This window comes from Lipophrys pholis (assembly GCF_963383615.2).
Source record: "Lipophrys pholis genome assembly, chromosome: 3".
Lineage (NCBI taxonomy): Eukaryota > Metazoa > Chordata > Actinopteri > Blenniiformes > Blenniidae > Lipophrys > Lipophrys pholis.
In genome coordinates this window covers 12937642-12953663 of record NC_137627.1, presented here as the reverse complement: position 1 = coordinate 12953663, position 16022 = coordinate 12937642, and the positions used below count along the sequence as shown (strand labels likewise).

Sequence of the window (16022 nt, the reverse complement as noted above, 5' to 3'; positions counted from 1 at the left end):
GCTCTCTCTCTCTCTGCGCTTTTTCTTCCGGGTGCTCCCCTCCTCTCTCCTCTCTCCTCTCCGCCTCCTCCTTTCTCCTCCAGGAGGATGCTGCATCAGCCGGCCTCGTCTCGTCGGCTGGCATCGCGCAGCTAAAAATCATATGGATGCTCAAACCTATGCGCTATTTTGGAAAAAACAAGACATTTTTAAACCAAAATTCCTCCCTTATCAGGTGCATCGAAGATCCCGATGCCATGAATGTTGTTGATTTACTGTCGTCGCCGTCACCCAAAGGCGTGTTTTCTTAGTGGGGTTAACATCACTGGGGCACAGAAAAGAGAGGGCAGGTAGGCTGAGTCAAGATTTCATGTTTAGCTGCGCATGCATTGTTAAAATCATATAAATATATTTGCACCCGTTTGAATTTCAAAAGGGAGAAATGTTCCTTTGCTTAATAATGTGACTTGTCTTGGACAGGTTTTCATTTTTTTTTTTTAAAGCAGACTGCTTCCGTTCTTACAACCTAAGATGCTCCAAGGCTCAAATATCTTCGGACATGAGAGGCCCTTGGTCTTCAGGGTATCTTTCGCTGCCTGTGTTCTTGGCACTGTGTGCCTGCCACTGCTTGGACTCATAATTTGTGTCTTTATATCGTCTGTTTTTCATTTTGAAGATGCCACTGGTACACACTGCCAGGTAACCCCCTTTTTTTTTTTTCCCCCAGCAAATGAAATATAGAATATTCTTTAGTCATGCATCCATCTTTCTTCTATACTGTTCAGTCAATCTTTTAGTGGTTGTAGGTTGTAAGTCCACCACAGGACAAACATAGAGAGCCAGAAAATCACACACTCCCTCGTTCACAACAAAAGTCAATATGAAGACGCTTACATGCATGTTTTTGTACCTTAGGAGGAAACTGGAGTAATCCACAGGGAGATCATGCACCTCCACAATGTAGAAAGGTCTTGACGCTTAGAATTGAACCAGGGTTCTTGCTGTGAGGCACACGTCCTAATCACTACACCGACACCCGGCTCATTCAATAACATTTCCTCTAATTTGTTCTCATTTCGCGTCTCTGTATCTGACTTGAGATTTGTATTTGTTTTTCAAAAGAAACAATAAAATCTTTCTGTATATTTTCAGGTCCCGAATTACCTGCCATCGATCAGTGCCTCGATAAGCCTGAATCCGGAGTGCTACATATGGCGCTTCTGTATCGGCCTCCACTCGGCACCCAGATTCCTGGTTGCCTTCACCTACTTCAAATTCTACAAGTCACGTTTTGCCTCCAGGTTCCCAGAGAGACCCCTCAGCTGCTTGAACCTGGGTTTTTCCCTTTCTGAAAACCTCGGCCTCCTGCTCCTCACCTACGTGTCATCCAGTGAGACATACTGTGAGTATATCGCATTTCACAGAATATCACTTTAATCTGACCATTCGGCCTTCACCTCCTAATATAACTGAGATTCGTCCACGGTTTTATAGAAAATACTTATATGCTTTTTAATACAAGTGGAGAGCATTTCTGATGCATTATTTTGGGTTTGACGGGGATGTTTTCAAATATATAGTCCACAAGCCAAGACCAAGGCTGCAGAGGTCAAAGGACAGCATTTGAAAATGACAAAATAAACCATAATTTTACATTTTTAATAAAAAATAAAAATAAGTAGGAGTGGCAAATTTGTCATAACACAAAAAAAATCTGAGCGATCAGAGATGCAGCTCATTACTTTATTGTCATCGATGTAGTATAAGCATCAAACCCACGCTACAAAGAAGAGCTTTTACAAACATGCTGCCTAAAACTTAAGATTTCAAGGTATTTCTTGTCACATGTACAGACAGATATACATTTTGACTGCACAATGAAAAGTTTACTTTGCTGGTCCCTCAACCTGTGATTCACAAAAAGAAAAGAAAAACAAGAGGGAACAGAGTAGGTTCATATACATAGGTTACTAAATAATTTCACAAAAAAATACATTGGGATATAAAGCAAATTATTATGCTCTCATTCCACTGTCAAGATCAAAATAGACTGTATGTGGCCTATGAATTAAACTGGTTTATGGGTCCATAATCGCTTACCTAAGTAGCTTAGTTATGCTTCATCCGACTAATTAAAGAAGAATCACAGCAAAGTGTTTCGATTGTAGAAAACAAGATACACAGCTGAGTCAACTGATGCATTGTTTGAAAGCTTTATTTCTAATTGTATACATTTTTGAATTCCTAAACCTACCATTCTTACTGGCAATATTTGTCTATTATTCTGTTTATTTGTGCTCCTCAGTTGTACATAAGGAAGGTTTTGTTCTGTTCATCATCAGTTCCGTCATCCACATGCTGATAACCTGCCGCTTGTGGAAAGCTATCAAGAAATATTCATTGAGTCCCGAGGTAAAACATTTACAATTCGACAATGAGGACTGAAATCTATGATCTAATTTTCAACTTTTTGTGCATTAATGTATTTGTTTTGTTTTTGTTTGTTTTTTTTGCCATTAAAGGATGCCAAGTCTCACAACTGGAAAGTACGCTTCTTACTTCTCAACGTGTGCTTTTGTGCTTTTGCTGGATTCTTTTACTGGAAACACAACATGTACTGTGAGTCAGGGAGTAAGTATCAACGTCAAATCAGTTCAGATCAAGAATATTACCACATACCAGAGAATACGTATATCTCCTGTGAGCCTTATCACAAGGTATTGTCCGGATGTCCTTGACTTAGACACACAGTATATCAACCGTATACTTTGATTTCTTTCTCAACAGGCTACACATTCTTCGCACTGTTTGAGTATCTAGTGGTGTTCTCAAATATGGCCTTCCACCTGACAGCCATGTGGGACTTTAAGGGCCGCGAGGTCATGGTGATTTCACTGTCTGAAGATAAGGACTTCTGACAAGAAAGTCAAGGACCGAAGACTAAATCCACCGCCGCTCGACCACCTGATGACAAAAGCCTCGATGCTGCTCAAGAGGAAGAGTGGGACGAAGGCCTTTTTTCACATATTCCCCTGAGGATGGTTTTCAACTCCTTGGGCATTGATGTCATACTTAAACACTTGGGTGTGCATAATGAGTTGATCCAGTTAGTTGTAAGTGAATTTGTTGCCTTGGTGACTTTTCAACTGATGCCTCACCTACAGTTCAGTGTGTTATGTGACTTAAAATGTTACCTTTTGTACATTGCACAACACATTTATTGTCACACGAATTACGTGCCTGAGTAAAGTGACTGTTTTCTGAAGTACGCTTGGGTTTTTTTTTTTCAAGATACAGTTAATAGCAACATGGTGTTCAGACAACACGAACACAATGACTGAAATAAAAGAGCTCAAAAGCAAATACTGATGATGGTGGGGAAGGAAAAAAGAAACTCCCTATCAACAGGAAGAAACCAACCTGCACCTACAAACTGAGATGAGGGGGAAGTAAAGAGAGACTAGAACAGGGCAGAGACCAACGTAATGAAACTTTTTGCAGTGCAAACCGATGAGTGCAGGAACCACATGTCATGGACTTCCCTCCATAAGGTGCCGACAGGCTGTGAATTTAGAGTTGCCTAAGCGCTTCCATCTCAGATACTGCTCAGAAAGGACAACCGCTCGCACTGCTATTCACAAAATGTTGATTCCTCTGAAGGCTCTCATATAATGCTCACAGTGACATTTTTATGCAACACCGTTTTTTTTTTAAATGTGGATTGCTGGTATTATGTGTGGCCTTAATGCCCTGTCGTTGATCCGCTGCAGGTGTTATCAGGGCTTACCTAACGCTGACCTAAAAGTTAATACAGCCTGATAAAAAGCCAGGTATCATATGAAAGTCTGTTTTCCACATCTGCCAAAAAACAGTTTGCGCCACTGATATTTTCACGAGTTGCACCAGGTAGTTTTTGGACTTTTAAATGAAAAAGACAATTTTTTTTTTTTTTTTTTTAGAACTCTCAACCAGTTTGGAAATAAATCTAACATAATGATGAACTAGATTAAATGTAATAGATATGTAATGAATTCACAGTTAAAATAGTGAACTGGAAATAGTGAATATACTCTTGGGTAGAAAAATATAATAATAAAAAAAAATGTTTAGGATAGTTGAAGTAGTTAAAAGTTGATCATTAAAAAAAGGCACCGGGAATTAATTTGTGAATGACAAAGTGACCTAGACTGTGAGTCAGAAGTAGTCATTAATTGTGTAAAAACTATTTTGAGAATGTGCAAATGAATTGTCTAAATATATAAATGCAAACAATAGATATATAGTTAGCATTATATTTTCTTCTATTTCGTGAAAGAACATTTTAGTGGTTCTTGCATTGAACACATTTTGTATGAAAGTAATGAGGAAAAACACATTTTTAAAAGTCCCTTAAAAAACTAAGAAAACTGGATATTGTTATTAGTAAATACTGACTACACATCAAATCTAGTACAAGAGCTGTAGGAGACAATTCAGTACTTTGGGTTTGGTCAGTTTGGTTCAAGGAGAAATCAATGAAATGCAATTGCCACGAGCTTGACATATACTACTATCCTCCCCATCTCTCTGTACAATCCCACGAGGGAATAAATGCAAAAGCCCATTATAGGTAAAGGAAAGGATCTCTCTATTGCAGAGACTTCTGTATACTTGCATGATGTATGGTCTGCTGGAGTTTGAATAAATGTTTCTTTTTTTCTTTCTTTTTTTCCAATTGTATGTTCGAAATAAAAGAAATAGAAAAATAAAGAGTATTTAATTGTGATGATATTCAAAGTCGTTTCTGAGCGTCTCTCCGTGTGAACTTGCAGGGACCAAAACAGTCCACTAGAGGGATGAGTTAAATTTTTATTTTATTTCTTTAACGTGGCGTTTCAGCGGGAGCACTCCCTCCTGACCTGTAGGGGGCGGTGTGTCCCGCTGAGGAGCTGACTCGCCTGTGGTCACGGCAGTAGAGTGCACGCTCTGCGGCGTTTTGGTGCCTCGGTCCGGGAGAGACCGACAGAGGAGGTGGAGTCCGACGTGCGCCGTACTTCAACTCCGCGGGACCCGTGCGTCTGCTGCAATGTTAAGACGGAGCTGAGACTCTTCATCGGCCGGCTCTGGTACGTGACAAGTAACTTGGTTCATCTTCATAACGGCCGTTACAGGTTCACGTTATTGCCTAGCTCGAACTATCATCCCTCCACGTTCGCGGTGTTTTGTGGTTTAGCTCCACGTCAGCCTGGAGCTAAACGCGCGTCTGTGGAAAAACACCGTAAGTGGACACCAAATGAACTCATTAATAACAACACATTTGCCGTTTTGTTTTTTTTCCATAAAAAAAGCCTATACCCATTGTTTGATATTCCCCCTAATTTCCTAGTTAGCCTTTTATATTTTTAGCGAGGCTGCTAGCCAAGGCTTGACAGGAACCCAGCGGAGCAAACAGCTGTTACTTTTCACAATCTTATTATTTTACTCCTTTTTTTGGGGGGGGGGGGGGCATGTGTTCGCAGACGTGTGGTTGTTATCCCCCAAAGCACGGCTAAACCGAGAAAACCAGGGTTTAAAAGGCTTCGTCGCTGAAGCCAGGTATTAGCAAGCTAACTATTGTGGTCAATCAGGAAGGAGAGACTCGCATGAGGAGTGATCTTTACATAACTTCTCCAATATTCTGCTTGTCAGCTGGGATAAAGGACCCCGATCCTGTGGAGAAGCCTCAGTAATCACATACCCGGAACCAAATAATTGTTTGTATAATAGAGCCTTTCAGGGTGATTTATAAATGACAAGTGAGCTGATTATAGGACACTTGTACAAACTCGTAAAGAAAGTCGATACGTTCTTTAAAAAACATGTGAAATTGAAATGAAGTGTATTATTAATGATTTCACAAAAAGCTTTCCCTTAATAAACCAACTGGATTTGACACATTTGCTACTAAAGATAATGTAAAGTAAGAGAGACAAAGGGAAACGACGTAGATAGAAGTTATGACATGAACTCTGTGATAAATATCCACGTTTTAATGGCACTCTGCTTTCTTTCTGTATTCTTTCTTTCCAGCATTCACTAGTCATGGAGCTCCACAAAGTGGTGACCTTGTGGATATTTTGTCTGTGCCTCGTCAGTCAAAGTTGGGCTGAAAAGCAAAGTTCGACAACCCCGGATAGCCAAGCTGGTGAAAATGGGGTGTCAGGTGAGTAAATCAACAGTGTCACTCGTCTTTTGTAGCGGCCGAGTATCTAATTTTATCCAGCCCCGTTAAGCTAAGCGGACACACACTCGAGGTTGGCAGTCGGAGTATTACCGTTCGTGCCACATCTACGCGATTGTCCAGGCACTAAATGTAGCTGTGCTGAGAATAGTCCAGCTGGCATTCGCCATTAAGGCCTGTCCACCAGCTTAGACCCGAGCCACTACCGAGTCGGAACAAGTAATTGATTTAAAGGTGACTGGAGCAAATGACCAGGGGTTCAGACAGCTTATGGTTTTTGCTATTAAAATCTAAATTTGACTTTTATCGTATCACAGGGAAATACATTATTGTAGTTTATTGGAATGTCTCAGGAAAATATGGCAAAACGGGAGTGAGAGACTGTGTGAAATAGATGTCTGCGATTAAATCAAGATTTAAATAGACGAGGTTTAAAATTGACCAGCACCGTCGCACTTAAAGTAAAACCTCTGTGCATGCTCTTAGGTCAGCGTGCAGCAGCATTCACATGAACTTGTTAGTATTGCAAACTATGTGCTACTTCAAAGGCCAATGCAACATAAAACCTTTTTCTGAAGTTGCAGTTGCATTTTTAAAATACGACCTATGACATGCATTATGATCTATATATTTGTGGCTGTACAAAGTGACCAAATCAAAGATTCATGTACATTTTCAAGAAGTATGTCTTCAATGATTTGCTGCTTCACATAGGCTAAAGTTTTATGTCGGGAATGAGATTTCTGAACCAAATGGGAGAAAGGGTTAAGAAGTTGTGCAGAAAAGTTGAGTTTCTTGGAAGTCAAGTGCGATGTGTTTTTGTCATCTAGCGCCGCAGTCATGCTGTGACTTGCCTTGGTAAATATTCCATAATAAGTTCTCATTTCAATATCAGGTGAAAACATGTTGAGTGGTTCACCGCGCTCATTTTTAAAGATGCATATCTTTTTAGATGCCTCTGCAATTATCACTTGGCTCACTTTCTGTAGTAATTGCACACAAATGACGTTAGTGGTTGCATGTGTCAAGCACATGGGCCACACTATGACTAAGCATTCTGAAAAGTACACCAGTGTAACAGTCTGTGTGTTCCCATGCGATGTAGCTGTGTTAAAAGTACACTTTTATACAGACTGCAGTTTTCACTTCATGCTTGCAACAGCTGAGCAAAGACCTAATCCTGCTTACCTCATCAGGTGTGCTCCTTTGTTAGTATTGCGGGTTAAATGGGGCCTGCAGTCGAAATATCTGGTACACATGAATAAAAATGTGCAGTGTCAGTATGTCACAGTGTGCAGAAGATATCGTTATTGTGAAAGTTATTCACAAAGTTTGTTGGTATTCAGATTGCTAATAGAAGCTAGGAACAAGAGCATTCATGAGGCTGCAAAGTTATGAAGCGTAATTCTTTATCTGCATTCAGGCACACTGAGTGACTTGCGTAACTGGAGCCTTTAAAAAAAGGCCGGCTAGTCAGTATGTAAATATCTTATCTTTGGTCTCTGGAGGTTTGCAAGCCAAATGTGAAAGAGAGCTTGGTGGGATTTGTGAGAGAGCTCCAGGTGGCAAACCTTTGGCTGTGGTAACTGTCACTCTTTGTTTAACATGCTGTGTGTGTATGTGTGTGTCTAGGAGGAAGTGCTGAAGTGGCTCTGTGGTATGTGACTCTGCAGGTTAGCAGGTTAGCGCTACGAGTTAACATGTCTGTGCACGGAAGTCATCGTGTGTTCAGCCTTTCCACTTCTGGGACAGCGGTTTCACTTAGCCGCCATTTTCCAACTGAAGCTATGCTTAGCAGATGCCCATAGTCACACATCTCAGAGATTAAAGTGTGACACGTGTCACAACCCCTCCTGTGTCGAACCACTAAGCCTACATGTCAAAACATGTAGTTCTGGGTATAAAGCGATTGATTCAATCAGATGATCGGAGAAAAGGAGTCATTGCGCTGTAAATTCCAGCACAAGGCCAAACCGAATGCCAGCAATTTACTATCCACTGGTATGTGGGTGACAGTGACAAATGATGAAACGACATCAGTTGGGATGCGAGAACCTGAGCCTAACCATATACGAAATGGGAAGGAAGGTGAATTTTTACATACTACGGTGCATTAGTGCAGGGATTATGTAGGCAGCCTGGAAAGCGATGCATGTCAGAGCATTTGTTCAGCTCAAGGTTTTTAACCAGAACATATCCACCTACAAGAAACCATAATAAACTAGTCAGGCATTTCATAGATTAAAATGTTGCCCTGTGATGGGAACCTTTTGAAACAAGTGTCCGCTGGAGGAACACAATGTTGTTAGTTTAGGGGGGGAAAAGGATACCCTTTTGGGAAGCCTGAACTACTATTTCAAGTTGGCCCACAAGGCAAGCCTCCTCTTAAAACCCTGACCTTCACGTCCCTCTTTTGTCATTATAATGTTAGAATTCAGTGCTGCGTTGGACACTATTCTCAAATAACTGTATACAACTTGGGGAAAAAAATGTAACTGGGATTAAATGTCGTAAATTGATAGGAGTATCGGGGTGAAGGTTGCAGCTGTCGTTAGAACAAAAGTAACGTAAAAGAATGGAATGAATAATTAATTGAAATCCACACGGCAGATGTTTCAGCAGAGCTGTTTCTATCCATTCACTCCAATTATGCCGACATACATTAAAATGGACACGTAATCTCTTATTGTTATTGCAGTTCATGTCATGTGACACAGTCCTGCTGTGTCTGCAGTACATACCAAAAATGGTTTCCTCCTGGAGGGAGTGGTGGCCATATCTCCGATCTATGGCAGAGGATTCACAATCCCTCAGGAAGCAGAGGGAACACGAAGCAGATAGGCACGTCATAAAAAGAAGTGCATTCCACATTTATCTGTGGCTTAATTACATGTGCAGCTCTTTATACAGAAATTCTCTGCCGTTACTGAGACTTAATTGGGTTTTCTGACTTTAAAGTTGAATGTGACTTCTGAATTTCTTGATTTGTATACAAATTGGCATTTCAAAAATATTAAAGACAGATTCATTTGAGGCCCATGTATTGCACACATATTAGGCCTGACAGTCATCATTGTGTAGAGCACGTCAGACTGACAATGACAGTTCCTGGCTACTTGTTAACACCCTGACATTAAGAGAAATGCCTAACATAAACAGGAATTTTGCTGCTCAATCATAGTAGCAGGAGAAACAGGTTAAGTGAGAGCAGAAGGGACTTAAAAAAACAACAAAAAAAACATAAAAACTTTTGTTACAGTTAAACTCAAGTCATTCAATGACGAGAATAAATTAAACTGCGATCATTGTTCAAAACATGCAATTATGTCTTTTTTAGTGTCATTATAGCGACAATTCATCCAGAATTATTCTGAAGAGGCAGTTTAGTGGTACTAAAATATTGCCACGGTAATTAATATGATTTGACATGGTATAGTCCTGCAGTGGTGTAGTGGTACTCTTGCCTCATAACAAAATAGTCCTCTAGATTAAGTCTGGGTTAGGCTTTTGGGCCTTTCTGTGTTTAATTTGCATGTTTTCCCTTTGCATGGGAGAGTTTTTTTTTCTTATTACTGTCCAAAAACATCCACTTGAGACTGATTTGATTACTCTAAAAGGTTTGTAGTTCTGAAAGAGACTGTTTGTCCTCTGATGAACTGGCAACCTGACAGGGCGTTCTCTTGCTCTTTTCAAAAGTCTGCTGGGATCTGCTCCAGCTCAGGGTTGGGCCCTAAAATGTGCAAAGTGTTATCGAGGATGGAAGATTTTCTACTTCCAGTTGCACCGCGATATTCTCCTTGTGGAGCAGGTGTCGAGGGTGGTGGAGCACTACCTCCCCTCTGAGATGTTGACACTGTCCCATGACAAATAAGCCACCTGTATCTCAAAAGATATGGGTGGGAAAACCACATATTCCTGATAAACCATCGGAGAATACAATTGATAGAAGTATTAAGAAAATAGTAAAAGTGATTTATTGATATAACCCTCTTCCTCCTCCAGATTTTTGTCGCTTCGATGAACCACTATGCAAGGATGAGAACGGCATTCTCAGCTTCGAGGCTATCCGTAGTATCCATAAGCAGATGGACGATGACGCAAACGGCAACGTGGACGTGGTAGAGACCGACGGCGTAAGTATCGGTGTTCAAAATCCCCAGTCCACTGGAGTGTGTTCAAGGGGAATTTTCTGGCTCTTTTTTGGTCATAGTGGCGTCCTTCATTCAGACTGAAGAGGCTTACACATATCATTATCACAATCCTCTGTCATTTGGCTTGTCATGGGAGTTAGTGCGAAGGTGGTCAGTTAATCATATCCCCTGTAATGGTCTTAACTTGCACTGAATGACAGGAGGATTTGTCCAGCTTCTGCTTCCATGCAATGTGTTTTTCCTGAAGCATTTGCCTAATAATTACCCCCATTCGCATTGAGTTTGGTTGTATTGGGCTTCTACACACTGACCCAGTTGAAATGCAGAATATTTCGATGTCATCTCAAAGCTACGCGAGGTTCATCAGAAGCCGGGTCTGTTGCGCCCCAGGCCTCGTGGCCTTGAGTGGAGCTTTCATCGGGGCCTTGTTTTAGTTTAGCTCAGTCTGTGGCATGTGTTTGAGGCCAGACGAAAGCAAGCGACGTCATCACAGCAGCCATCTCTGCATTTAGAAAAGACACTTGGCATGCAAATACCCCCAAAGCAAAGAGTCAAGTGTAGCACAGCGCGAGGCCATATCTGCAGCAGCTTCGCTCGAAATGATTAGAAGAACTTCAGGACACTGTTGAATGAACAGGAGAGTGGATTTCTTTATGACCGAGATCAAGGCTTGCATCTTGCTTTAAAGAATGATCCACAGGCCATCTTAATTTCCCAGGCAGCGTTGTCAGGAGTGGTGCATTTCACCTGCAGTACACACAATCTCTCCACACTGTAGTGAAATCCCTCCCACACACATCTACCAGGAAAGAAAGCAGCATGACTTCTTGCTGTCTCTCACCCCTGTTGCATGACTCTGCCTTTGTGGGAGTGCAACATTTAATGTTGGGTTCATTTTTTTATTTTATTTTATTTTCTAGCCCTGATGAGGATGTTTGCCTACAATATAGCTGAATATCAGAAGTAGTTTCTTTTAGCCAGCAGGGGACAACTACATTTCCAGTGGGAGCTCGAGTCAGCGCCACTGAGCTGTCAACTCTTTGACTATAACTGGCTGAATGTTATGTATAATATGTTTCATACACAAAGTAGTTTATATTTTATTTGTCTGAAAGCTATAGTTATAATCTTTAAACGTTTCTCTGAATGCCTGAAAACATTTCTTTCAGTTAATGACATACTGATGACCTATGGAAGACGGAGCTAATGTTAATATTTGTCCTTTCTATTTAAATAAAACACAATTATTTTCTCACATGTTATTGTATTTGTTTGAAATTAAAAATGTAATTCTGCATCAAAGACCGATCTTCATTTTAAATGCGATTAATTGCGATTACATATAAATTAAGTAACTAGTCTGTAGCATCTTTCAAGTATTGTCAAAAAAATTGCAATTTGTGGTCACAGATTAACTTATAAAATCACGTTGAGTGACCAGAGAGTGAAAAGGCTTCTGTACCAAACTGACTGATGTTGGCTTACTTATTAGACAGGAACTGAGATTGGACGTCCGGTATGTGCTGACGTTGTAACTTGTCGGTTTTCTTTAAGTTGCTTATTGGTTTCTGAACTTTATCACCGCTGCGTCTGAGCAGTTATGAGGGTCACAGAACCTTTCCTGTTATTAGACTTGTTGTGGTTTTATTTATCCTTTGTTTTTTAATGAGGTCACAGTTTGGGCTTTTAGCCAATGGTAGCGGGTGTAAATGATGTAACGTTAAATTGTGTTTAACGCAAGTGAACAGGAAGTCCTGTGTTGTCCCAGAGTATTAGAGTAAGTGGAAAATGGGTGGCATTTCTGAAGTGATGTGTGGTTAAGATGTTTATTGTGTTCAATGTAAGTTATTCCCATGATTGAAGAAACATGCACACGTAAGCCTCAAGAAGTGCACTCTCTTCATTTATGAGTGTCATAAAGACCACAGCAGTGGAACAGGCCATAGTGCTGGCAATAAAACCAAACACCATTCAACCATGTCGTCTTTTTTCCCCAAACATTCAAACATATTTATACATCTATCCTCTACCCATCATGTCTCTGTTAATATAACTGTTCTTTTTGTTATAACGCCGTATAATTCCAGTGTTAAAAAAAATACAGAAACATTCCAGTCGTGATGCTGCTTTTTAAAATTGGACTAAAACTGTGTGCCGAGTTTATGTCATCAAAGTTTGCTTGTTTTTGACCTTCTATACATTGTAGATACACTTGTTACTTAACACTCAGATAAAATGGATTCCTTTGTGACTATTGCAAATGTCCTTGTGCTCCTGCAGTTCCTGAGGGAAGATCTGAACTACCATGACCCCAAGGCAAAGCACAACAGCTTCCACGGTGATGACCAGTTCATCAGCGTAGAGGATTTGTGGAACGCGTGGAAGGGCTCTGAAGGTACAACAAATCCTCTCCTCTTTCCTGTGGGCTTGCAGTGTCAGCACAAACGGGCCTCTTTTTAACACTTTCTTCATTCATGGGTCTTTTGTGTTCTTCGTCAATTCGGCCCTCTCAGGATCAGTTGTCCACATGTGATCCAGATGATGGTGTGTTAAATTCAAGAGTATACAGCACACACTGCATTCATTGTTATGACTGAATCCTTCTTGCACATGTGCAGAAAAGTTCAGTTCTTGCATTCACACAGTTGGCGTTTTCAGAAAGTTGTATTTTCACTAAGTCGGAGTGCTACAAGGAAAGTTTTCCGTTTTCACTTGAAAACGTTTAAACAGGGCCTGAATTGTCGACTGAACACAACACATAAAACCCTAATTTGAAGACCTGGATTACATCTGCACTGGCTTGAAGTTTGATATGTGAAGAAAGTAACTGCTACCAAGATGCTACAGCTCCAGCAGCTCTCAACAAAAGCAGAAATGCTTGTGCCTTCCCTCCTTACATTTTAGGATCCATTCACATCTGGCAGCACTTCCATAAGTAGAATCTCCATCATGCAACAAACACATGTAATTGTGGAACTTGATGAGCTAATGAAAAAGGAATTACTTCGCAAAAGTGGCACATCAATCAATTTGTGAAATGTTAGGTGAAGTCAAATGTGAAGTATTACCAAGCACAACTGGTACTTGGTGTTACAGCCCTCGTCACACAACCTCAGTATAGTTTTTGTTTAAAAAAATCACATCTACACTGCAAAAGTACACAGTTCAGAAATGCTGACAATGCTGCAGTTTTCATGTCAGGCTGCTTGGAGTTTTCTTTTTTCATTGTTTATTTCATTGTATAGCTCATCCAGAGGGTGAGCAACAAAAATACTCTAGAATCCTCCACTGTTGCTGTTCCACTTACGCATACGAAGTAAAGCTATTGACTGTCACTGTGCAGTCCTACGTGGTTCATAGGTTGTGTTTTCCTTGTTTACAGACACTGTTGCATTTTGAAAATGTTGCACCAACTGCAATGAAAGGTTTGCATTTTTACCTGAAAATATGTCAACAGGACCAAATAAGCACTCTCTCAAAAAACAAAAACAAAATGATGTCCCTTCTTCCTTCGATCGCCAAAATACAAAAAGATTGCTATTCGGCACGGCCCATTCAGTAAACAACTGTGTTGCAAAATGCGTCACACCTCTTTAACCGCCTCACTCAACCAAAAAAAAACAAAGCAAGGCATTTGCTCTGGCTCTGTCAGTTATAGTGTGTCCTACGTATCTACTGTGGTCACTGGCAGAGTGGACACATCATTGAATCTGTCAGCACAAAATTCACTTCCACGCCGTCACTTCCCTCTGACTATCTGTGCGGGGAGATTACCATGTACTTACCGAGAGCACTTTTCATGAGCTCTGCTCTGCCGTATCTGGCACTTGTGTCTTTTCACACCCTTTTCCTCTGGCTGCGTCTCATCCCCTCGCTCTGAGCCTCGACGCACCCTGCATTGCAGGCTGTTGACATGGCTCTGGAGGTTTTGAGCCTGGAAACTGGGTTTTTGTTCAAGAGAGCAACACAGTGCATACAGAGAACCGTTCTTTGACTTTCTGCCAGGAGCTGTAGAGCAGGTTTTTGCCTTTGCAGTTGTTGCGGTAGGCAAGCTACTGCAGAATAACTCTGAGACCACCAAGGATATACAGCCACACACTTATGCAATGTATTTAGTTTAAAGCTGAATATGAAGTGCTCTAAATTCTAATCATACCAGCTGCATGTTGCTGTTTCTGCTCTCTTCCCCGAGTTTAAATCAAACATTTTGAAATTACTGCCAACGGTAGTGTTTACTTTAGAAGTGTTAACAGCACAGGACAGAACGGTGCCGACAGTGTTTAGCCAAATCATCTCCACCGTTGCTACCGTCATCATAGTAAATTATGGCTTGCAGAGGTTTTCGTGATAACCGACTGCCTCGAGTCCACAGGGTGTTTTACTGTCCCCTGGTAATGCTCTGCATCAATGCATGGTAGACATTTTGATCTTGAGCTGGATTTTAAAGATTTAACCATCGATATTTTCCTGATGAGACATTGTTTGGATATTTGCCATTGCAACAACTGTTAAATCGGATCATGGCGCGCCACTGCTAGCCTATTAATACACTTTCCACTGTGCAAATGAGGATGTGTTTGAGCAGGAAGACATTGTTTCCATATCACTCGTTTTGTACTCCAAAGATGAATGAGGAATGATCAAAACTAACTTTTCAATGTTTTTAACCCTCAGTGTATAACTGGACGGTGGATGAAGTGGTGGAGTGGCTCATCACCTACGTGGAACTACCACAATATGTGGAACCCTTTCGCAAACTGAGCTTCAACGGAAGTGTCATGCCAAGGTGAGGACTTTCTATAGCAGATGACATTTCTTTGTATGATCAGGAGATTTGTGGGTTTGTGTTGGTTTTTGTATGGATGAAAAGTTTAAAGGTATGGTACTATAAAGCAAAAAAAGTGAATTGTTACAACTCTTGCGGATCAGAAATTGAGACTGGTCATCAAGCAATAAGCTCATCATTTGTCAGCGTTTTAAAGGGTCACAGTATACACAGTTCTAACTCTGCATGTTCTTCATGCTTCCTGCAAAATGAGAATATGTCTGTTCTCTTTCAGGCTTGCTGTAAAGAACACCACACTGACACTCTCTATTCTGAAGATTCTGGATCGCAGCCATGTGCAAAAGTTGCAGCTCAAGGCATTGGACACTGTACTATTTGGAGCCCCCCTGAGTAAGCGACTTTAATCCTTTTTTTCCCCGGCTTCCACCCTACTCTCATGTAGTGATCACTTTAAAACCCCAAGATGGATTTTATTAATTGTTTCTTTCCTGACATTGTTAGGTCACTGAAATACTAACTTGGAACTCGACGTGCTATTTCACATGAGATAAAATACAACATTTTGAGTTTTCGGGTTGCATAACAGGCCAACTTTGAACAATGTGCAAAACCAAATTGTAATCATTCATCGAGAGAAGAAATATTTTATTAGTTATTTATTTTATTCCCTTACTGTTGGAGATGTCATAGCACTAATTTGACCAGATATTTGATTCTGTTTTGATGCCGAGTTCGCATCATTCATATTTGAAGGTGATGGCTGTGTTCACCTTCTTCAGCCTCATTTTGCAATCTCATGAAAGGTTGTGGCAAAAAATTTGGAATAGGAGACATGAGAAATATCAAAAAAAACATTTTATCCATTGTCAAATATATGACAAGGATTCTTCAAACTATCAGTCAGAAC

The 16022-nt window shown here is 40.7% G+C and overlaps 2 protein-coding genes across 8 annotated transcripts in view; both read left to right on the top strand.

Annotated features, from left to right (window-relative positions):
* The first annotated feature begins 73 nt into the window (after positions 1 to 73).
* On the top strand, positions 74 to 3246 carry LOC308106976 (post-GPI attachment to proteins factor 2-like). 2 transcript variants are annotated; one of them, XM_080459032.1, is made up of 6 exons: positions 75 to 329; positions 460 to 678; positions 1132 to 1381; positions 2285 to 2391; positions 2502 to 2610; positions 2767 to 3242. In XM_080459032.1, exons 2-6 carry the CDS (start codon positions 511 to 513, stop codon positions 2895 to 2897), a joined length of 765 nt encoding a protein of 254 aa, XP_080315158.1. In that variant the 5' UTR covers positions 75 to 329; positions 460 to 510; the 3' UTR covers positions 2898 to 3242. The 2 variants fall into 2 exon arrangements, with proteins under 2 accessions (XP_080315159.1, XP_080315158.1); XM_080459033.1 differs by having other exon boundaries at positions 74 to 678; positions 2767 to 3246.
* A 1671-nt stretch (positions 3247 to 4917) lies between these two features.
* stim1a (stromal interaction molecule 1a) overlaps positions 4918 to 16022 on the top strand; it is a 29046-nt gene continuing 17941 nt past the window's right edge. For 3 of the 6 annotated variants that reach the window (XM_080459246.1, XM_080459244.1, XM_080459248.1), the window contains exons 1-6: positions 4925 to 5084; positions 6028 to 6160; positions 10181 to 10311; positions 12610 to 12724; positions 15004 to 15115; positions 15390 to 15505. In XM_080459246.1, the coding sequence (XP_080315372.1) occupies positions 6040 to 6160; positions 10181 to 10311; positions 12610 to 12724; positions 15004 to 15115; positions 15390 to 15505 (595 nt within the window). In that variant the 5' untranslated portion in view covers positions 4925 to 5084; positions 6028 to 6039. Of the gene's footprint in view, positions 5237 to 6027; positions 6161 to 10180; positions 10312 to 12609; positions 12725 to 15003; positions 15116 to 15389; positions 15506 to 16022 lie in introns of all 6 variants that reach the window. The other 3 variants (XM_080459247.1, XM_080459245.1, XM_080459249.1) reach the window with 2 other exon arrangements.